A 24,766-nucleotide genomic window follows, 5' to 3' on the forward strand; every position below is an offset into this window, starting at 1 on the left:
ATATTGTGTGTGTGTGTCTGTGTGTGTGTGTGTGTGTGTGTGTGTGCGTGTGTGTTTGTGTGTGTGTGCAGCCCTGTAAATGTACTGTACTCCCTGTCAACTGCCTGCCTCCTTTCTTTTTTCCCCGTTCCTCATCATTTTCTCACACCCCTCAGTCAGCTCAGAGTCTCCAGTCATTTATTCGCCCAGCACCGAGCTCAGCCGACCTGAGGAATTTACGATCATTGGCTTGGCTTATTCTCACCTCGCTGTAAAGCTGTAACGGATTTACCGCCATCGGTGTGTCACTCCTCGTCATTAAAATGTAAAAGTTTGTGACGCTGCCTAGAAAGTTACAAATGATGCCAGCGAGCTCGGCCGTTTCCTCCACTTACATTTTTTCCCGGTTGCAGGTAGTTTGTTCCCTCCTTGCTCAAAACTAAATCATGAGCTGTCACTGCTCCCATCACTCTAAGTAAACTCTACAGCTCAGGGAGGAAACGGGAGCTCATCCTGTCTTTTAAAAAGCATTTTTTTGTTGCCATTTTCCACTCTTAACACAACATACTGAATCTTTTCTGCTATCCTGGATGGAGACTTGGCAAGGAGGGAATTCTGTTATCTTTTGATATGGCATGATGCATTTTGATTGCATTTATATGAAAAAGGCCAAGTTATTCTTTTCAATAACGAACCCGGGGAGACTCCTCCTGAGCTGTCTTACTTCTACAAACCCGACCTGAAGATTTTGACAGTTTGACACTTTAATTTCCTACTGAGTATTTCACCTGCATTTCCCGGACAAAGAAGAGACATGCTGCTGTAGAGGGAAAAAAAGTCCATATTGGCTTCGGGATTATTAAAGTCTGGGCCTCAATTAAATCCTCTATGCCCTTCTCTTTTACTCAGGTTTGGAAAGCACCGGCGGGATGAACGGCCAGGAGACAGGATGGAGAGGAAGGGCTCCAGTAAATCTAAAGCTGAGGACATGCAGGCGTCAGAGGAGGAGACCCTGCGGATGAGACTGGAACAAGAGAGGTGAGTGCTCAGACAGAGCCTTGGCTCGCTAAAAGCCTAAACAATTAAGTCCCAGCTGAACAAAGAAAGGAAAAAAAAACCCACTGCTGACTGGAAAATTAGCAAACTACCTAATTAGCAAAATGGCAAAGCAAGGTAGGGAAATTCTAGGAAAGTACTCGGATGTCAATTTGTGAAATGTGCCTTTCTTTTATATCAGTACATTAAATAGATCATTTATGGATTGTTGTTGCCAGTGCCGTTCAGAGGCGCTGACCTCTTAATGGTGCTCGTAGGCCCCTGTGGAGTTGGCATGATTGAATGGTGCTCATTATAATAGTGAAATCGATGTAGCTCTGCATTTGTCTTCTCCCGCAGCTCGCCCAGGTTGTTAATCGCTCAAGAATCCGCTGTTCACTTTTAATCCGCCCCTCTTGGCTCTATGTCCTCTGGTGTTTGTGGACATCAGGACGTCCAGAAGAATCAGGCAAGGCATTGGTTTTGCCGCGTGCACCTCATCCCTCACAGACAAGCCCCATTTAATTCTCTCCAGCCGGGGAAGACAATATTGGTGGCAGGGTGAATGAAAAGACAGCTTGCTGCCTCCATTGTTCTCCAGCAGCCAAATGAACTCAGTAATCAAACTGCCGTCGGTAATGACAGCTAATTGAATAAAAACAATAGGGCTTGATACCGCTCCCTCTTACGGCGAAGGCAGAGAAGGATGGATGGCTGTCGAAAAAATGTACGGTACCACAAACACAAACAAGTGTGCACACACGAATAAAAAAAGAAAAAGGAATTACACAAAGGTTCTCTTCCTTGCTGAATGGAACATCTGGAGGCCTTGCTCAAAAAGCTGTAGCACATTTCTTTTCAGCTATGTCTTGCAGAGATGGTCCTCTCTGCTGAGGGTGCACCCCTCTGGCTGAGGGCCCAACACATTTCCCTCAGTGCACCCTGGAGAGCAGTGGCCCCGGCTCCCCATCCAGATCTCCCCTTTGAGAAGCTCCCAAGCTCCCGTCACGCTAAGCAGCAGAATGGACACAGACACACAGTGGGCATGAGATATGTAGAGTACATGCCCTCACAACCGCTCCCCTCCCCAACACTATTTAAAATCCTTCTTCTTTTCTTTCACCGCTGTCACCCAATTTCTTTGTCTGCTACTTTGTCTCGCAGCACGTTCTCATTCCCTGTCTTGTTTGTGTCCGTTCTGCATGTGTGAGCTGCGGTCCCAGCTCCCCCGTGCAGGAGGGCAACCTAATTCTTTCCTTTTGTACCTGTTCCCAAATCCCATCACTCAGCCAGGCCAGGATTGTCCCTCGGTTAATGGAAAGAGAATCCTGAGGGAAATCGCGGTGGGTAATAATAAACCAACCTGCCATGAAGACAAGTCGATATTCAAAGCATTAGGGTTCAGCAGGACGACAGCTCAGAAATCCATTACTTCTTGTATTTTTTGGTCGCACTACTGTATTACACTCCCAAGGTGTTAAATTTGATTGTCTTAGTTTTCTGCTTAAGGCACATGCTCTGATTGATTACCACGGAGACAGGACCATTTCAGAGTGCCTTTATGAAATTATGGATCGGGCCGTAACGGGTTTTTCCGACGCTGGGAATCGTCAGCCGGCCCGTGTGTCAGCACGTACCCAGGATGGGCCGCAGCCAAACTCCCGACTCGGCTGACATTAGCGATCATTAATTCGAGCAGACGGTTTTGACAGGGGCTTTTAGTGATTCAAAATAGGAGTCAGCGAAGAGGTGAGACAGATTAATTCATAAAACCTGCCCTTTTTACCCTGCAATAAGGCAGCTACGGTTATATATTTAAAACTCTGACCTTCATATGATTCATGCAATTTATGGTTTGGCCTGCGGTCCTCGCAGACACAACCCGTTTATTTTCAGTAAAAATGTTCTCCTTCATTGATATCTTGTCAGCCTCTTATGGAAGATGATAGAGAAGAGAGTACATAAAACTTCATTGCCAGATCTCAGTGCAGTGCATCCACTTGATGAAGAGTGCTTATCAGCAGCATTTGTTTTGCTCAAATTTGGAAGATTTGACACGGCTCCTGTGATTGACTGTTTCATGTCTCATCAAGGCGACATTAGAACCTGTGGTTAGGCTGATCTGAATCTTTGTTCAGCCCAGCGATGGCAGCCATTACTTTGGTCTCTTTGTGCCTGTGGACAGCACCCAAGACACCCTTATCTGATTGGCTCATGTTGAGAGGACTGTGGAGACAACAAGCTCTGTGATTGGACCTTGGGTGGGTTGGAGAGCAGCCCTTTCTGTGGCCATGGCCGTCATTCATGCAAGGCCATGGGGGAGAAGAGGGAGAAAGAAAGAAACACAGGGCGGGTGGTGTTGGTGGAGCTTCTATCAGTCTCTGACTTATCTCTGCACATGCTAGTCTCTGGAACTATATTTTCCCGGCCAAAGGGGGAAGCACACAAAGACAACCTGACAATGTTCCTTCTTCATTTTCTGCCTGAACTCCATTCTTTCTGTCTTTCTCTGCGGCAGCTGATTATGATGTCCATTCTCTCTTATCTGCTCGGCTCCGGTTGGCTTCTAATCAGCGGCCAGCACTCCACTGCTACTCTCCTTGTACCCGTCCCCCAGACCACAGCAGAGCACATTGCTGCTTTTTTATCCTCGACAGTGGCCTGCTTCCTCTTGTTTGTTGTTTGTCTTCCTGCTGACTCTAGACAAACAAAACCTGACCAGTGATTCTGGAGTGGGTCAGTCAGCACAATGCATATTGAAAAACAGCAGCCCTGGATTAGGTGTGAGAATTTGGCCTTTTATTTAAATCCCGTCATAGTCCGTCCTCTTTTTTAGAGGTGTAGGGGCTGGGAACAGGGGATTTTAACCCTTTGATGCACAACATATAAACACCTTCTAATGCACAACATGGGTCCAAAATGACCCACATTATTTCATGCTGGCTGTGCGTTTGAATAACTTTTTTTTTATTACAACAGATCATTATGTCCTTATCATTTTTGTATTATTACATTAAGTTTACACACATGGGTCAATAATGACCTTGCATTGACCGTGCATTAGAAGCATAGTGATACAAAAAGTGATACACTAATTTAACAATTTGAGTATATGTGTAACTATATTTGTCTTATTTTTAATGTTTAACTTTAAAAGAGTTGTTAGAACCACCAGATTACATTGGAAAATCACATATTTTAACATTTGAGACTTATTAGAGCCACCAAATAATAATTTCCATTGGAAAAACACCAATTTAACAAAACAGGTAAGCTAGGTCTTCTTTGTCAGGTTTTAAATTGGTGATTGGTAAATTAATGACAACATATAAACACATTCTAATACACAACATGGGTCAAAAATGACCTTGTGCATTAGAAGCGTAATGATAAAAAAAGAGATTTTTATTCAAAAAGTAAGAAATTAAACCAAAAAATTAGGGTGTATGATGAAGTTATTTGAGGAAAAACCTGCAATACTGAATGATGGAAGAAAAATGTTTCAAATCCTTTCAAAAACCACAGAAAAATATCCTGCTGGGATTTGGTTTCAAAAATATTTTGCATTTTGGAGATTTCTGCAAGAATTGCAATTTTCTGTGATTGGCTAGCAAGCACTTCTGCTCTTCAAACTGCTGAGAAACCCCCTTATTGTCAGTAAATGCTGTAGGCTTCTAGTATGTGGTTGTAAAGTTTCATGAGGCTGTGATTACCTTAGAGGTCAGAACAGGTCAATGTATACAGTGAGGTCATGTTTAAAAAAATGCTTTCACTACAATGAAATCGCTGCTACAGGGACTAACATCATCACACAAATAGGTGGGACTAAAATGTGTAAATAAAAGTGTGTGGTTTCTGCCCGAAACTGCATGGGATTAGCATAAATTTGGCATGTTTGTGAAGAGAAGACTTGTGGGTACCAGTGGAAACAATTTTCAGTCATATATCTTGAGGTTTAGAAGTCAAGGGACCCCTTTGACTTTGGGGTGTTATTTCACCTACAAGATAAGATATCTTGACATGTTGACATCTTTTCATCTGTAGCATTCATGCTAAGCCTCTGAGGCTACGTTTACATGATGACGGTCTGAACAGAAGACGCGAAAGTGGCATCTCGTCTTCACTTTTTATTCCGTGTTTAGACGAGCGTTTTCGGGAGGAAGTCTGCATGCATTCGGTGACTTGGATTGGGTATGCATGCCAGGCAGCATCACTTGAAGCCATAAGAGCATCTTTGGGCATGTGGAAGTTTTCACGCCATGCATTTTCATCAGCTACTCCTTCCACAAAGTTCTCCACCATCCACTAGATCTCCCAGGTCTCGTCCAAAGCCGTCTGGCTCGCCTCCAACCAATTGGTGCATCCAAAATGTGATAGAGGTAATTACAGATCCTTCTCTGTTCACTAATACTATCTGTACATATCCTGTACATTTGGTGGAAAGACTCCTGTAAGTTTATTAGAGCTGCCAGAGCAGCTTGAAGGTCCGACGCATAGAAATAATCCCACATGTTTGTTTATTTCCCTGTACTGGAGCATGTATGTGACGTAAACACGTACGTGACGTGAGCAGATCTGAGCAGAGTTTTGTGTCTTGGCAGTGTAGACGGACACGCTACGGCGGAGCAGATTCAAGTTTTACACTCTGGAGGCTGGTTTCACATTTTTATGTTTTTAAGCCCCAAAAACGCCGTCACCGTCTAAACGAAAGGCACTTCACATAAAATATTTTGTCCTTTTTACCCGCAAGCGTCCTCGTGTAAACGGGGACTAAAAGAAAAAAGTAATCCGGGCTGGCAGTCCTTCACATTGCTGAGGGGTTAAAAACAGATAAATTCTTCACTCATACCATGTTCATACACTTTGTGCCACCAATAATGCAATCTGCCATAAGGCTGTTTTTTTTATCATAGTGATTGTGGTTACGTTATCATTCCACTTTGTCAAACCATCTCATTATTTCAGTATCCTATTTGAGTCTCATTTGCATAGTGAGTTCAAAGGAAGTTCCAACTGGCTGATTGGGAAGTGTGATTACATTTGTAATTATATTGATACCTACAGCAAGTTAATGCGATTGTTAACACTGTAAATTAACACAACGAAACTTGGACAATTATCTCCGTGATTGCATTATGCTGTTATGGGCCAAGTGTCAAGACAAAAGATGGGCTATCGTTGCCTTGCATTTCTGCACAGACAGCTGCATGCGGAGTCATTTACTGCACTTTGATTAAATTCAGATACATTCTGCCCTCCATCTGCACTTCAGAACAATAGAACATGTTTTGGTGAGGGGGTATTGAAAAGAAAAATCTATTCAAGGCGGCTGGATGAGAAAGTAAGAGAGCAAATACATTCTGTTTCATCCAGCACGGTAACAATGCATATTGAAGAGGCAGGCTTTCAAGCTTCTAAGTGTGTTGACTTCAAAATGAGTGTCTGAAAGTACAGACAGCCCCCGCCCTTCATCTGCGTCTCCCCCCTGCCTCCCTTGGGTAGATTACACATTGACAAACATATGGAGAAGGAGTCTGCTGGCTTTGTTGGTCCAAAAAAACAGCCCTGTTGGATAAACAGTGAGATTTATTCAGTGTAGTGAGAAAGAAGTTGAGGTGAGCTGACATACCAGTTCACACCAAGCCTCTAATTCTACCAATATAATGTGTTAAAGTAATTACTTGATGTGAAAGTCGTCTGCTTTCATTTTTATGTGCTGAAATAAGGCTTTAGCAACAATATTACAAACTTGGTTTTATGATGTGAAAATGACAATAAATGACAAGAACAACAACAGCAAGAAGAGAAAAAAGTTGAATGGGAGGGATTCTAAAGATAAATAATGTAATCTGGCTGACACATAATGTTTTTGAAAACATGGTCAGCCAGTAGATTAGGGGTTGAACTTTAACTGCCCTGAAAATTCAGCATCAGACTGTCTAGACTGTCTTTTTGCAGGAGGAAATGCCTTTCAACTGCTCCGTTATAAAGAACGAGCATGTAGACATTGTATTTTATTTAAAGGTACATGTGAGGTCAATTCTTATAAGAATGTAGAGTAACACAGACAACACAGAGAAACAAAAGAAACAGAGCAATTACTGGAGTAATAGCGGAATTATCTTATTTTCTGTCATCAGCCTAATTAAAATGAAAAATCCACAGTCGGGCGGCAATGAAGCACCACAGCTCGATTGTCCGCTCTTTGGAATAAAATATCCCCGGGCTGGTTGCATTAAAAGCTACAGTGTCCTCTCCTCTCAAACGTACTATCTGGTAAGAGGAGAAGAGAGGAGAAGGGCTGGTAATTGGGGCTGTACAGTAATAATGTGTTTAGTGTGGGCAGCACTTTCCTCAATGTTAACATGCTGGGCCATTAATTGGCTAATGGAGTATATATGGTACAGCGCGGGGGTGGCCTCTCAGGAGAAAGTGGGGGAAGGAGAGGAGTTGGAAGGGGAGCAGCAGTTGCAGGTTGTCAGAGAAGAACGCAGTTAGCAGGTGTTGATGTAAGGTTTGGAGCTAATGAGCACATTATAGAGCAGGAAAAATGGCTTGTAAGTTCCAATCCTGTTGCATATCTGTCATTAGGAGGATACTGCGGTCAATGGTTGGGCATACAATGCAGAGAACTTTTATTGCTAATATTATAATGTCAACTGAAATATGTTGACACATACGTAGATAGCACAAGTGTTAATATCACAGTGCTAATAGGTTTATATTTCATAATAATGGGTGTATTCAATACCTATACTAGCATACTATTTATTATGCCAGAAAAAGATTCACTATGTCCCAGTACATGTCAAATGCAGTATGTCAAAAATACCAGGATGTCCTACTGCATCCGGTCACATTTTGCAGGATGTGAGATAGCATGCTACGTTAGCGATTCTGACACCCAAATAAAAATGAAAAAATTAGGGGTTTTTTTTGAAAAAATTAGTTGTTTTTTTTAAAAAACGATAACTAACTGAAACTGTATTGTGTGGTTACAAAACTAATTAAAACTAACTAAAATTATAGTGAACATGTCCTTTGTTTTCATCTTTGTCCACTTTTTTCATACGTAAACCTTTTTGGTTGATATGAAATCTATTGGTTTTATGACTTAATAAACTTATTGGGGCTGAGATGGATCAGACAAAGGAAATAAAGGAAACATTTTTTGTGACTTTTTAAAATCTCGTACCCAACAAACCCCATTACAAAAAACTAAGCATTTTCCCCAAAATAAAAACTAATTAAAATTAGCAAACTCACTTAAAATTAATGAAATATCCAAAACTATTATAACCTTGGGGGTTATGTGCCTTGCTCACGGGCACCTCAGCCAGCATGCCCAAACATGTAATTCAGATGGTGTTCCTTACAAAACAAATGCTCTAATTAGACTCAGAAGAATAACATTTTTTTGGTTCCATTCTTGGCATGTCAATAGGAGACATCAAGCTGAAAATATGCACTTTGGAATGTAGCGTTCAAATCTCAGCTTGCCACAATGAGACCCACTGCCAACTGGCCACGGCTGGAAACGTAATACTGTGATAGTCCAGATTTCTGTCTGACAGCCACAACAAGTTGGAATAAGCCTCTCACTGCAGACTGACAGGTTTGGATTGTGGATATTTTCTCTACAAACACACAGACAGATCGATCTTTTGTCTGACTTCTCCACTACAAAATGTGAAGGACTTGCTGAATTGAAACAAAAGCTTATTTTGGAAGTTGTTGAGTGTATAAGAGCAACAAAGTTACAACCCACGATGGAGCAGATTGTAATGACGCTAATGGCAGCAGCATGACTCACATGGTATCTCATTTGATATTTTAGCTTGTTAATACCCTTTTATTGAAATGCACCTATTAGCTTTATCCATGTCAGACTCCCGAGGCCTGGCAGAGAAGTCTCTCTCCTTTAGCCTCATGTCGCCAGTCTAGCCGAGGCCATTATCTCGTCCCAAATGTCAATATTGCCGTTTTTATGAATCTGATTAGTCCATAAAACGCCAGAGGGTTTTGAGATCCCAGTGGACTTCCGTGAACCTGTGGTAACATCATTGTCTGGTCCTTCCTGGCAGAGATCTGACATCATTTTAGCCAGATGGCAGGTGAAAGGGCTGCTGGGAATTAGTGTTTTTCCGTGAGGCTTGTTTTCTGTTTCCTGACAGCACAAGCTAAAGTGAGTGCACACAACTGTGCTGTGAGTTGATAAATATTTCCATAATGTATCTGGTCCATGACAATGCAAAAATACACCAAACCTGCTTAGAGACTTAATAGCTGACTGCATATCGTGCAACATTGCAAAAGGCATTAACAACAATATTACAAACTTGGGAGGGATTCTAAAGATAAATAATGTAATCTGGCTGACTTGAAGACATGGTCAGATAGTAGATTAGGGGTTGAACTTTAACTGCCCTGAAAATTCAGCATCAGACTGTCTAGACCAGGGATGGGCAACTTAACTGCTGCAGGGGGACACAATTTTTTAATGGACACTACCACAGGGCCACATATAGGACCATGCACTTAACCAGATATGATGAAACTGCAATTTTAAATATGTTTACAGTGCAGTAACTTAACATATTTCATTCTCAAATGCATGTATAACAGTATAAATAGGAATACAAAAGTTTGCAGCAAATAGAAAATAACCAGTTATGGTGATTTCTTTTTTTTTTCAGTGCAAGAATAGCAGACCAACATCAATTGCAAGAAGTCATTTTTTTTAGGTTTCAAATGCATGTAGTTGTACTGAGGGCCACTTCAAGTGAGGGTGCGGGCCGTATGCGGCCCCCGGGCCTCCAGTTGCCAATCCCTGGTCTAGACTGTCTTTTTGCAGGAGGAAATGCCTTTCAACTGCTCTGTTATAGAGAACAAGCATGTTGGCTTTGTATTTTATTTAAAAGTACATGTGAGGTCAATTTTTAAATTGAGATACTCTTATATATCTCAGATGGCAGGTGAAAGGGCTTCTGGGAATTAGTGTTTTTCCTGAGGCTTGTTTTCTATTTCCGGACAGCACAACTCGCTAAAGCGAGTGCACACAACTGTGCTGTGAGTTGATATATATTTCCATAATGTACCTGGTCCACGACAATGCAAAAATACACCAAACCAGCTTAGAGGCTTTATAGATGACTGCATATCATGCAACATTGCATCAGGCCTCCATCAAAATCTCATTCCGCAGATAATGCTGAGAAAATGGGATTTTGGACAGCTAAAAATAAACAAGGCAGTCTATGGGTGGGATGTGGGAATTGGGTTAATTCGGCATTGAGAAATGGTGATTGTTTGAAATGTGATTACTGTTATTAAAATACACAGACATGGGAGAGGGAGTAGGGCTAGGGGGATTTTAGCTCTGTTCCAAACTTGTCAATCATGTGTAAGGAGCTGCAGTGGTGGTCAGAGGTCACTTATGACCTGAGGTAATGGGAAGTCTAGCACCAGTGGGAGATAGCGTGCTTGTATGCGTGTGTGTGTTAACCTACAGCAGGGATAGAACATCTGGAACCAGTGAGCAGTCTGGTGGCTGCTGCCAGGGTCACCACAGTGGGAGGTCAACTCCTCCCGTCCTCTTCTGCCTGTCTTCAGTCCTTCTCCTCTCTACTCCCCACTGTCCTACTCCCCGCTCCCACAATGCTCTCCAGCTCTCCTCACTCCCACACTCAAAAAAATGTTTTGTTCAATGAACATAATTTTATTATGACAAGTGGTTGCACGGAATAATTTTATCTGAATCTAGATATTTTTATTATGTTGACTGGACTTATACATTTAAGTACATTTTAAAAAATTATATTAAAAAATTAAATATATTGTACTCTTTCAAAATGTTTAAATTGTACCTTTTTTATGAAGTTGATTCTAATTAAATATTTTTTAGCCATCATACATGACAGAGGACCACAAGATGTGTAGACCACCAACTTTAATATGATACAAACAATACAACACAAGAAAGCAGAAACACACTGCTCAGATTCTGTCAACCGTAATCATAAGGATAGAATGAACAGTCAAAAAACTGACAACATTTTTTTAAAAATTTGGATGAACTTTTTTTCGATTTTTTCGAGCTACATTTAATTAAATAAAACAAGATTGTCATAATTCTGACAATGAAATTACATGTATTTTGTAAGTGGAGTTAAATAACACATACTTTCTATTAAAATATGCTTAACCCTTTGATGCACAACATATTGACACCCCTTCTAATGCACAACATGGGTCAAAAATGACCTGCCTTCATTTCACATGTTATTTATTCCTGTTGTGTGTATCTGTGCTCTATCTTTTGATATCAACTTATTTTATGATTGGATATTCCAAGAATGTTTTAAATATCTTGTTATTGATAACAACAGATTGTTATTTACATTTTGCCTCTCATACTTTATGAAGAAAAAACGTTTTTGTATTATTACATAGCTAACTACTTGGCTAAGTAGCTTGCTAAGCTGACTACTTAGCCAAGAAGTCAGCTAAGTAGTTAGCTTAGCAAGCTACTAAGCTAACTACTTAGCCAAGAAGTTAGCTACGGTAAGTAGTTAGCTTAACAAGCTACTTAGCTAAATACTTAGCCAAGAAGTTAGCTAAGTAGTTAGCTTAGCAAGCTACTTAGCTAAATAATGGATATGAGTCATTTTTTACTCATGTTGTGCATTCGAAGCGTAGTGACACAAAAAGGGATTTTATTAAAAAATGAATAGGAAAACATAAAATTAGGATGTATGATGATCAAAAACAAACTAACTGACTAACTAACTAACTAACTTGGAATACTGAATGAGGAAAATAATTTACTGCAAAGATATAGAATATAAAAACTCTGTCGGGTCACTTTAGACCCCTGTTGTGCATCAAAGGGTTAAATAATACATGTAACATTTACTAAGGGTCAAAATCACTTTTTTTCAGTGAATGCAGCACCATGACTGAGTCTTGTTAGCTGCAGACAGATGGGCGTTCACATGGAACCATTCTCTGAGACAGGAAAGGCCCTGTGAAAGGCTCTGTTGTGTGGAAGTGGTCCTGGGGAGAGGAATGGCATGGAGGGAGAGGAAAGGGGCTGGAAGGAGGAAGAGGAGGTCTGACTGTCTCCCTCCCACCTCCTCTTGTTAGAGGACCTGAGGGATAAGATCAGCCACTCGCCTCGGCCCTCTAATGGCTCATGAAAAGCCACATATTTGAATAATGCTGCTTGGCTTCTTTCACTGTAGAGGAAGATCTTTTTCTCCATCCTCATTCCCTGTTACTTAGGAGAAGAAAGCTACTTTAGAAGCTTGGAGAAGAGAGGCCTCTTCCTCAAGCCTGGACTGATCAATATCCAAGATTAAACTTTAAAGTTGGAATGCTGCTGTAAGCCTCTCTGAATCTTGGGCAGAATATTACATTTTTTTTTTTTTACTTTTTTTTACCCCCATGTCTTTATCCTGTGTTGCTTCCTATGTAACGAAATAACGAAAACTAGAATTGAAAAAACATTTTCGTTAAGTGGAATAAAAATAAAAATGAGTTTTCAAAAAAATTATAACTAACTGTAACTGTATTTTGTGGTTACAATACTAACTAAAATTATAGTGAAAACGTCCTTCGTTTTCGTCTTTGTCAACTTTTTTCATACATAATCCAGTGTTTCTATTAGAAAGAGGATTCTGTTAGTGAACATGCAGTAACACATGGTAAATATGTTTACTGAGACTGGGATGTCGACACTGGAACCAAAATTCAAAACACCTGGAACTGTAAGAGTTAATAACCTTATTGGGGCTAAGATGGATAAAACAAAGGAAATAAAGGCAACATTTATTATGACCTCTTTGAATCTCACAGCCAACACATAGCCCATTACAAAAAAACATTTATACTAATATACTATAATAGTTTCATCACTGCGAAAAGAAATTTAACCCTCAAACTGCGACAGAAATACATTTGAAGAGTCAAAAATATCTAATGATCAGATGGTTTGAAATGTCTATAAAATACTGCCAATTTATTTGCTTTGCTTTTGTAATAATAATAATAATAATAATAATAATGCATTTTATTTATAGGCGCCTTTCAGGACTCTCAAGGTTGCCTTACAATAAACAATTAAAAATTAAACAATAATAAAAACAGTAATGACAGTAATAATAAACATCAATGAAACAATTACAAATAAGAACGATAATAAAAACAATGACGGTTAAAATAAACAACACTAAAACAGTAGACAACAGTAGACAAAAATTGGTAACATTAATAAAATGCTGAACATATTAGGGGTAAGCCAGTCTAAACAGGTGCGTTTTGAGATGTGTGAAGATTTACAGAATGTTGGCTTTGTGCATAATGTTTAGTTTTTAACACTTAAATGAAACATTTTCTCTTCAATGTGTTTATCTCAGAATACAGGCCAAGATGCGGGAACTTCGGGAAAAGCAGGCGAAGGAGAGGGAATATGCTGAGATTGGAGACGTTGTCTGCGGCACCTTCAGCTCCGATGAGGAGCACACCTACGCTGGCATCGGATCGTTTGACTCGTCGGTGGATAGCAGCACAGAGCCTTACAACCACCACTACCATCTCCCCCAGAGTCCCCAGGACCCCCCGCGTCCCATCAGCCTACAGGACAACGGCCCACCACTGGAGGCTCTGTATGCCCAGGTCAACAAACCCCGCAATGGACGCCCTGCAGCTCCAGACAGGTAGGGGGAGCCATAAAGAATCCATACACACACTCTGCAAGGCTGTTGACTCCATAGATATATAAACAGTAGATGGCTCACCACTCTGTTTGCCAATGGAGACCGACGTCCTCCAATGGCAGCCATCTTGCCACAGACAGCTGGCCCACTCATAACATCAGTCTACGGTGCATGTTGCATTTAAATAACCAAAGATTGCTTCATTTTTCACTGATTTTCAAACGGTTTGGTTTGTTATAAACCTCCGAGTTGTAGTTATGTTCCTGCATAATCTGCATAGAATAACTTTCATAACTTTCATAAATAAACATTAAGCAGATAGGTAGAGCAGTAGCTATAGGCCTACACACACAAGGTAGTTATATTAAATCATTAATATATAAAATATTTTATCAGTCCATGAATGTTATATTAGTAATATTTCTATTATAATGATAAGTATAATAACACATACCATTGACATATATGTATTTATTTTCAATATAAATGTCTGTCTCATGTTGCCTTTCTGTATATCCGTTTTGAAACAAATGTGAGAAAAAGAAAAAAAATACACACACACACACACACACACACACACACACACACACATATATATATATATATATATGTGTGTGTGTGTGTGTGTGTGTGTGTGTGTATTTTTTTGTATATATATTTTACACATTTATATACATACACATTTTATTGATGTGAATGTGAAAGTTAGCAGTGAATCAGGCAGCAAGATGTGTGTGTGTGTGTGTATATATATATATATATATATACACACACATATACTATATATACTATGGTTGACTCAACATACACATACACAACCCTCAAAGCTCAGCAGTGTGCTTTGTGACTTTGTACCTTTCTCGATCATTCAAACGACACTAACTAGCTTTGTGCCTTGTGTTTTGCTTTGCAACAATCGAGTTCGTTTACACCTCATCTATAATGTATAAGCCATAGTGTGATTGTATTTGCTCACTTTTACTTGTCATGGGTGACACATGCTGCACAGAAAAACAACGAAGTTACACGCGGGGTTTTATCGCTGCCTCGTCCCACAAGGCACTGCGCCGTGCAAGCAGGCACAATCCACAGGCAGGCTAAAACAACAGCAAGAGCCTATCAGTCATTCTCCATGTGCTTGAATTTAATATCAGACAGTCTTTTTTTTCATTATCCTTGGATCACAGGTAATCCTCTCACACACCTCTTCCAGAGAGTCACACTGCATGTGACTCCAGCTTGTTTGTCACTGGGGGGTTGTATCGCTCATAACCTCCATGTCAACACGAATATTTGATGTGACGACAACACTGAGCAGAGGTTTACTTTCTTGGTACTGTGCTGATAGCCTATTACCCAAAGGCCTGTGTAAAGTTATCACATGTTTTTATATCTTTTTAGCTCCATTAAATGCAGCTTTAATAAAGCCCATCGTGCAATGTCAATAAAGTCCAAGCAACAGTCCACAGAGCCTAAATCAGTCCAGTACTGGGATGACAACATAGACTGTATATAAATAATGGACGTAGTCATCATGACGTCACCCATTGGTTTGTGGCCCATTGGAAGCATCAAGTTCATCGTTACACTCGTCGCCATCTTTTTCCGATACGGGGAGCAGACCACATCTGGACTGTGGAGGAACGAGAGGGATCTGATCACTGACTACAGCCTCTCTACACCTCAACCTGACTGAGAGAAGCTGCTGCTAATTCATGTTAGCAATAACTGGAGCATTAACTGGGATGTTAGTTTTGGCTAGCAAAAAACAAAATGTACGTTACTGACCTCAGAAAACTGAACAGTGACTCCTTGGAGTGTCTGTTAGTCCAACCAAACGCTGAACAAGACATTTTTACTGAACAAAACAATCAAATAAAGTGATAAAGTGAAAATACAGTGAAAGGGTCAAAGTTATGAGACCAATCCGCTAAACGTCCTTTTTTATATCTATATAACGTTATATATAACTTTATTGACACGTTGCCGTGGATATGCATTGTTCTGCTTCTCTCCTGATGACGGCTCGCCTTGTTAGTGACCTGTCAATCAAACGTAGCCATGCCCCAAATCATACGATTCTTTATATTCTATTTTCTTCTAAATGGGGCCATTATTTGAACAATTAACATCAAATTGTCTTGAAGATTTTTTTACTCGCGATTGAGACTATATTGTTGTCCTCTGAGGTAATAAATCAAGTGAGAAGTTCTCTCATTTTGCACTGAAATGAATGGACAGAATGTTTTTGCAGCTAAACTTAGTGCCCCCTGCTGGAATTTTCTGTAGAATGCAGCTTAAGGCATTTCCTGGTTTGCCTCCCTGCTCAGACCCGGAGGTTGCCGCCTGGATGACAAGTGAACTAGGGACCATGTCAGTAAAAATATTCTACAAGACATTTTAATTGGATAAATGAATGCCTAAATGAATGGATTTCTTGATTTTTCTCAATCGTGCAATATGTGCAGCAAACATAGTCGGTATCTCCCAGTTAGAATTCCTTCAGTGTTCTTAGTTTAGGAGGTTTATACTGGGAGGCGAATTATTTTCTCCAAACAGACTGACTTTCTGATTAAAACCAGTAAAAACACTGAATAATGCAGTTTCACTTTGAAAAACAGTGTTTCTCCAATGCTTTTTGCAGCAGAGGTGCTGGAGCTGAGCTGCTGCTCAGCTTTTTGCTCTGATAACTTAAGATCCAGACATTCAAGGAGGTTTTTAACAAGAACTGAATTATCCACAGAGATCTCTTTCTCTCAAAAACAAATTAACTGGATGATTAAAGGTAGAAACGTTGAATAAAGCAGTTTGACATAAAAAAAAATCGTGCTTCCTCAATCCTGCTTGGCATGTAGGTGATAACTTAAGATCCAGACATCTGATGACCAAAATCCTTCATCCGGTTAAAGTATATAGTTAAAAACAACCGACATTTAAGAAGTGTATCATAAAAATGTGGCCTGAAACTGGATAAAATTTCAATTTAAGGAAACTTCTGGCAGACAACCACAACGCTGACGCATGTACAAAGGAATAAGACACCACTGGCAGGCGATGGACATGGATCATATTCTTGATTAAAATTACAGATTTCTCTCGGTTTCAAAATAGTTAGAAACATTTAGGATTATGCAAGTACATTTAGGATTATGCAAGTACAAAACTCAACAACATATACAACAAGACATGCTATGTCTTGCTGTTTTTAGATGTTTAAATGGCTGGTTATCAAACTTAAATCTTAATTTATCTACAGCATACACCGTATTTTACGGTGAAAAACTGCTAAACCATGACAGTAAAAGACCATAAAATGATGAATGGGTTAATTCAGTTTTTTTTTTTCAGATTTTTACAGTTTAAAAAAAACAACACATTACTCCACTGTAAAATACACTGGCACCATGTGTGTAACAAAAATATACTGTAATATATATACAAGACATCACTGTAATTTTTGCATTTATCTTTTGTAAAAAATGCCTTTTCTAACTGGTAAATGTTTTAAACACTATATATATAATATATATATACTGTAATATTTAATATTATATTTAATTTTCTTGTCAATTATATGGCAAAACAGCATTTCTCCTGATAGAAAGATGTATTTATATGGTAAAAAAATTGAATAAAAAGACAATCTTAAACGGTAAATCAACAGTGCCAATATCCTGTCATCATAATATTTAAAAAAGTTCTACTGTATTTATTACGGTAAAGTTCTGGCAACCACAGCTGCCGTTTTTTAACCGTAAATACAACAGTTGTTTTTACAGTTACTGCACATCTTATCTTCTGAAATAAAGCTTTTACAAACAAAACTCATTTTGCTAATATATAATGCATGTGCCTCTGCTGAGTTGGACGTAAGGTCCACAGATTTCCTGCAGGTCATATCCAGTGCTGACAAGTCAGGAGCTCTCTCTCCCCATGGTCTCCTCTGGAACCTTTCAGGGTGTTATTAATGGATCGGATAATACCCACCTCCTGTGATTGACAGCTGTCACTTGGGGGCTTATGACCTTTCACTGCTGGGCAGGGTGCATGTGTTACAAAGCTGTGTGACCAAGACAGAGTGTCTCTGTGTGAGTGTGTGTATGTTTTTTAAGAGGATTTACAGAGGTGGAATCTCCATCCTGTAACCCCCCCATGACAGTCAGAGTAGATATGACAAGGTTATCTGGCCCCTGTGATAGCCGGCTAAAGCTATGTGCCAATACATCCGGGGCTTAGTGAAGGCCACTGATCCATATGTCCAAAGTGAAGGTTACCTCCACATGTTTCCTGTGGATAGCCTTGTTGTGTCAGAACTGCTATCTACTGTAAACTATCCCACTTCCCAACTTAGTGATAAGCTAGTTGACAAATGACGGCAAGACAATTGACTGGTGCTCAGTGAGTGTGCGTATTCAGATCACACGACTCTAAGATGTGGGTCAGTGATAGACATGATGCTATTGATTGTCAATAAGCTCAGTGTAGGGATACAGTATTAGCCTTAACCCTCTAGAGTCCACGAAAGCACCGGCGCAAGACTTCTTCATGACGTTGCAACGTAAAAACAAAGCAGCATGGAGCCCTGCTGTCAGCTTTTTTTTTAAGTTTCCATGTCCAATTTAGTGCATTAACTCTTTTTCAGCAAAGGTAAAAAACACCTCGACCAAGTGTAAGTTTTTGCAGAGTTTTTTTTTTCAAATTTTGCAGTTTGCATTCAGGATTTTTAATGCAATATTTTGTCTTTAATGGGTTTTTTTGTGTGTTTTTGTGTTTTTTATGTGTATTTATTTGTCATTTTTTGATTGTTTTTGTGGGGTTTTTTTGTAATTTTTTGGATGCTTTTTGTAAAAAAAAAAAGTATTTGTTTTCAGTGTGTTTTTGTGTGTTTTGAGTGGGTTTTTGTGTGTTTTTTTTGTAAAATAATGTGTATTTTATGTGTGTTTTTGTAATTCTGTGTGTGTGTTTTCGGTGTGTTTTCAGTGTGTTTTGTGTGTTTTTTGTGTGCTGTCTGTCAATTTTTATGTGTATTTTTTGTGTGTTTTCAGTGTGTTTTGTGTGTGCTTTCTTTCAATTTTTGTGTGTTTTTTATGTGTGTTTTATGTTTGTTTTTTTGTCATTATTTGTTCGTTTTTGTGTGTTTTGTGTGTGTTTTTTTGTCATTTTTTGGATGTTTTTTGTAAAAAAATGTATGTTTTCGGTGTGTTTTCGTGTGTTTTTTTTTGTAAAAAAATTTGTTTTTATGTGTGTTTTTGGTGTGTTTTTTTCTGTTGAAAATGTTGATCCAGTAAGTCAAAATGAAAAAAAAAAAAAAATCAGGTCATATAGGTGAAGTTGTGCTCAAAACAATACCAACATGGCATGGTGAACACTTTTTAAGTCATTTATACAGAAAGAATGAAAAGTCGTCAGAAACTGATAAAACAACCCCAAACTCAAAAGGGTTAACACAAGACAACCTTATGAGTGATTAGTCTCTTTTTTATCCTTCATTGCCAAAGGGAATATTAATAACAATCTGCTTAGTGGCTTACCAGAAAAAAAAGGGAAAAAAATATTCAAAGTGCCTCCTGCATGAGGGGTCTTATTGTAAACAGATGCTTTATTACTTAGATGTGACTTTTCAAAACGATTTTTCAAATACTTTTGGTCGCTTAGATTTATTCAGATTTAGCAAATTTCCTCTGACCATCTGGACCATCTTTGTTTAATCTTACAAATTGGTGTATCTTTTTTAATAAAAAATGAATTAATTATAGTATTTATTATAGGCTGTCTCTGAAATGCACCCGTTTCCAAAAACAAATAACATAAAAAGAACCTGTTATCTTCCCCTTCTTGCTGTCTTGTTGTAGCTGTTTCTTGGAAATATTGTTTTCTCACCTCCGTAGGTTTATTCCAGCACAGAAAGCTTAGTGTTGCATGTTAATTATAAACACAAGCTTATATTTAGTTTGGGGGTCTGAGTATTGATAGCACAGTATGGGGTTTTATTTGCAGGGACAGGATTAGCTGTCGCAAGTGTTGTGATTTGATTTGAAATATGCGCCGCGTGTTCGACACTGCATTTTTGTTTTGCACCTCTCACTGCTTTGCATATCTTGTGTATGCCAGCCCGGCTGTATGCCTGTAATATTTGTCTTGCTGCCTTTGAGATATAATAATATGCAGTGGTTCTTATTTAGCTCGGAGGCTTTCTATTTACGATTTGCAAAAAGGAGCTTGAGACACATTCAGATTCAAGGCTCCTGTCACTTGCCTATCATAACAAACATAAACAGTAATTTGCATTTCTAAATTAAACTTAATGGAACTCTCATTGTCAAATATAAAGCGCCAACACAACAGAATTTGCAATCATTTCTGACTGTTCCATGTATCAAGACAGCTAAATTGGATGGAGAACTTTTGTTTTGCCGTTTAGACATCCAGTATGACTTACAATTTCTTTACTTTCTCATCCTGCCACTGCTACTTAACCTCATATTCTGGAGCTGCAGGACTTCCTGTTTGAAGATCAGGATAAAAGGAAGTCGATGAGGTTTGTGTAGGGAAGGCAGCTCATTCCTGGCTGTCAGTCAGTCTTCAGTATGAAAGAGAAGAATGAGAAGCGTTTAACCCTGACCTGGATACTGTTACCGCCTTCTGAGGTGGGCCCTGGAGAAACACACTCTGATCAAAGGGGCAGATTAAGATCCTGTTTAAAAGGGATATTTGAGTTAATGTCTTCTCAAGTTAAGTCACATGTTCAGGCATCTGACAGCAAGCCAGCAGACTGTAACACACCTGAATAAACTGCAAAATGCAAAAACATGAATTCATTTTTTTTAAATCACTATAAATCATACTATAGTGCCTATTCATACTGCCCTACAAAGTCTAACTGTAGTAACAACGCAAAAGGTAAAACTGAGAAAAACTGCTTCAAAGTTTTTTAACTGGCCAGCCAAATGGGTTATAGGTAGGTAAGTGATATGACACTTATTTCTACATTGTAGTATTGATAAGTAAGTAGTGAGTGCAGTAACTATAATGTTGTCGTCTTCTTTCAGCTTTTTTATATTTTGTTTTTTAGTGAAAAAACATTTTCAAATTGATTTTGTTATCAGTGTATTTAAAAGTGTTCAACAACTCTATTCAAAGATTTGTGTGTTTTAGACTTAATATTATAAAGAAATGTTATATTTTAGTCTCAATATAATTTTATCTCACTTTTTTACTTCATCACTATCTAGATAACAAATCAAATAAATATATCAAATAAACTTTTTTTTATGTTTAAATTGCTATGTATATCCAAAGCAGACTGTGGTAAGTGCAATTACTGCTTGGTTTTGAGTTGGATTTTGTGGTTTTTATATAATTATTTCTCTGAAATAAAGCAAAATTGAAATCTAAAACATTGTCACAAGATAAAACAGACATCAAGGGGTTAATTTTTAGCTATAACTTAATTTTGACCAAAAATGTAGTTACTGCAGTTAGACTTTGTAGGGCAGCATAGTTTTCACATGCCCTAATCGTAAAGGGCAAAACAAAGCTGCCTTCTGATGTCCCTGGCTCAGCATTACCCCACAGTTAGGCAGCATGTTAGACAGTTATCGTTCAATTGGATACATAAAGAGATGAGAGACAAGCCTGAGTCCCATCTCAGTATGAAACCCAGAGAGGAAGAGATTGATTTGTCCAACTAGACATGCCACATCCCTTTTCTCACATTTCGGACCGGGTCATTTCATTTCAGTACTTTTCTAGACGTGCTTTGCATGTAACATTACTGTGTCGGCTTTAATCTCTGAGACTTTACTCCGTCTGTGTCTGTCTCCAACTTTAGTGGCTAGTTTCATTCTGCTCGGGCCAGTTCATCGCTGCTTGCAGCTTTAATTTATCTTGTTTTAAGAGTTAATTTCTTATTTTAGTTGTACAACATGTTTGTTTTTTAGATTTAACAATTTTAATTTAAGAAATATTGTCAAGTGAAATTATCTGTCCATGCAGCAAGATCATTTCCCTCAGATTTAGTGTTTTTATCTTGTTTTAAGACAACACTTTTTTGCAGTGTGCTGTCTATGGGTAACCAAAGACTACGTTTTTTGTCCTCCAGGCTCCACACCAGTCACATGACTGTAAAATATAAATAACCGCATTTATTTTATATTTTATTTATTTTTATATTTATTTTATTTTGATAACCAATCCGGTACTGTCTATAATGGAAACAGGAATTGGAAAAGAGATTTAAGCATTTCATTCCATACAGGGGAAAACATTTGTTGATGTATTTGTTTTTTAGTAGTATATTTAGTAGTATATTTTACAAAAACACACATATAAATAACCTATATTCATAAAAACTCTGTAAACCCAGTAACCTGTTGCCGGCAAGTTGCCACATCTCCTACAGCATAGCAAATAATATTATACGGGGATGTTACCATGGTGGAAGCCATCTCCTGATAATCACATGACCTGTAGAAGCATGGAACAACTGCACACATCCTACCTTGTAAAATTGGTTCCAGGGACCAAGTAAATGGAAGTAAATTGAGTTGAAATTAGCTGACAGCCTTCCTTTATTTTTCAGTCTACTTTGGGAAAAACACACCAAATGCTGAACAGAGGCAGCGAGTGTTATTACTAATCAGTATCTTACATCTAAAGTCAAACATTCACAAAGCTGGAAAGACATCAGACAATGCTGGTGTACCCAGGAGTCTAAGTTCTCATTGGGTTGTTTACAGTACGTCCCTTTGTGCTGTCATTACAACACAACGTTTTAGTCCAATAGAAGAAGGTTTTTAGATCCAGTCTACTAATTAGGGACACTTAGGGGTTGATGTGGGTTGTTGCACCTCTTTAGAGGGGGTGGGGTCCACATGCCTGCAATTGCCAGATACTATAGTTTTGCATCTTAGACTCTTTTATGCTTCATGTGTTTACACACATGTGCATTCATTTTATGCCATAATAAAGGCATTCACCCATGACTCGCCAAAGCTTTCAAAGCTGCACTCTTGTTTATCCACTACAGTTAATAAGAAGAGGCTGCAGCTGGATAAATAGCCCGGGTATACGCCTCTCTCTCTGATAGACCTTTGGTAATGGAGCCCTAATGGGAAGGTCACTGTGACTGTAAAGCTGGAATGAGTCAGACCTGAGCCCATAAACCCTTGGAGATACAAGGACCCCTGGTTGCCGTGGGCGTCCAGTGATCCTGCCCATTCTGCCATATCGAGTTTTACTGTTCCTCTACAGGATCACGCTACAACAAGAGCTCATTTGACAATTTATTACCAACCTCGCTGTTATTAGAACTGGCAGCACCAGTGGTGTTTTGACAATGCTGTCAGACTCAGTAAAACTGAAGGGCACCAATAGAAATCCAGGATTTATTCATGTTCAGTTTTGTGAGAATCTTATATATAGCTAACATAAATATCATTTTCCACCCTAAAAACTTGGAGTATGAATTCTGCCAAGTTTACATGAACGTGAGCTAAACCCATGAATAGTGTTTTATTTTTCGGTTGTTTGGTTTCACCGTATATATATATATAAAAAAGAAGAAGTTAGACCCAGCAAAATAGAATGACCTCATTTCTCGACAGGCAGCCGACAAGTCAACCCCTCCATCTGCCGGGGGACCGTGGGGTTTGGGTGACTGGCATTGGATGCTGCGTTTCAGAACGACAACCTGACAGGTGCCAGGCTCGATGGGATTTGTGGGAAGCAGGCGTGAAACAAAGCATCACCTTTGAAACTGCAATTTGATTGACTGCTGCTCCCATTACCCAGTCGAGTTTCTAAAGCTCCTTAGAGCATGGGCGAGGAAGAGTCAGAGAGACACAGAGAGGAAGAGGTGGGGGGAAGCAAGGGGGGAAAAGATACAGAGCTCACGGAGCTCAGCGGTGCAAAGCCCTTGAAGTCCTCTGCAACTCAGTAGCTCCAGAGAGGCTGGCAGCAGGCAGCAGAGAGAGGAAAAGAACCCAAAGAGTCCTCACCTAAAGAAACACTCACTGTGGTGTTTTTCCTCTTGCTCTCTCCACACTAAAATTCAGTCAGAACCTCCACTTTGCATGGTCTTGAAATTGGATTATGAGGTAGCTAATGCATTTTCCGCAGCTGATAAAAGGTCAGGCTTTTCATCTCTGGAGAAAGTATGTGATGATTTCTCCCACCTCTTTCTCACCACCTCACCACTCTGAGGCTTGAAGATGTCAACTTGTACTTCACTTCAGGTGAAGGGTCTTTTACAGCAGTCCACTGCTGCTTTAAACACTCCCTCCTCTTGTTCAGGGCCCGGCAAAAAAATTTGGCATTTCACAATTCTGCAGATCTGTTGATCTGAAAATTTTGGTTCTTTGGCCCGGTTAAATGTGATGTTAAAACCCAGGAAGGTCCTGCATAGGGTGGATGGCACCAAGCCCTCCAGGGCTTTAAATCAGGAGACCTGTTGTTTGAGGTTTAGGCCTGAAGTAGTGTAACAGACTTAAGATGTGTTTGGACTAGGGGAAGAGTGGCCACCGGGAAAGTCTCAGGCCACACCCTCTCAAAAATCCACTCACTCTGCATGTCTCCACTACAAGTTAGCCCCCAGAGAGATTTAGAGACTCCAGAGGTAATGTATGGTTTTCACCATCGCTAACTGTGCACAACATCAGCAGCTGAAAGCAGCATGGCTCCGCTGATCATAAACATAGTGATTGTGAATTAACGGCATCGCTAACTGTGCACAGAGTGTCTGGTGCTTGTTGTAAACAAACAGAGATCGCTAAGTGAACATCTCCTGCAGCACCACCACATACACACTGTACTGCTACAGAGCTAACTGTAGCTAACTGCCCCTATTGGCGGCTTTTTTTTAACAATACGGCCTCCGGCTTGTTAACAGCTCGTTAAGAAGATTAAGAAGGAGTCGCTGGATTTGTCTCCAGTCGCTTTCTTTAAAAATAGTTGCTAAGGGGGTCTGAGAAGTCGCTAAATTCAGCAACAAAGTTGGGAACACTGCTTCGCCGGCTTTTACAAATGGTGTGTATTGT

The 24,766-nt window shown here is 39.4% G+C and overlaps 1 protein-coding gene across 1 annotated transcript in view; it reads left to right on the plus strand.

Moving 5' to 3' along the window:
- LOC131962165 (partitioning defective 3 homolog) overlaps positions 1-24,766 on the plus strand; it is a 572,304-nt gene that overhangs the window by 424,995 nt on the left and 122,543 nt on the right. The window contains exons 20-21 of the mRNA XM_059327127.1: positions 889-1,017; positions 13,431-13,730. Coding sequence (XP_059183110.1) covers positions 889-1,017; positions 13,431-13,730 — 429 coding nt within the window. The remainder of the gene's footprint in view (positions 1-888; positions 1,018-13,430; positions 13,731-24,766) is intronic.

This window comes from Centropristis striata, chromosome 23 (genome assembly GCF_030273125.1).
Source record: "Centropristis striata isolate RG_2023a ecotype Rhode Island chromosome 23, C.striata_1.0, whole genome shotgun sequence".
Taxonomy (NCBI): domain Eukaryota; kingdom Metazoa; phylum Chordata; class Actinopteri; order Perciformes; family Serranidae; genus Centropristis; species Centropristis striata.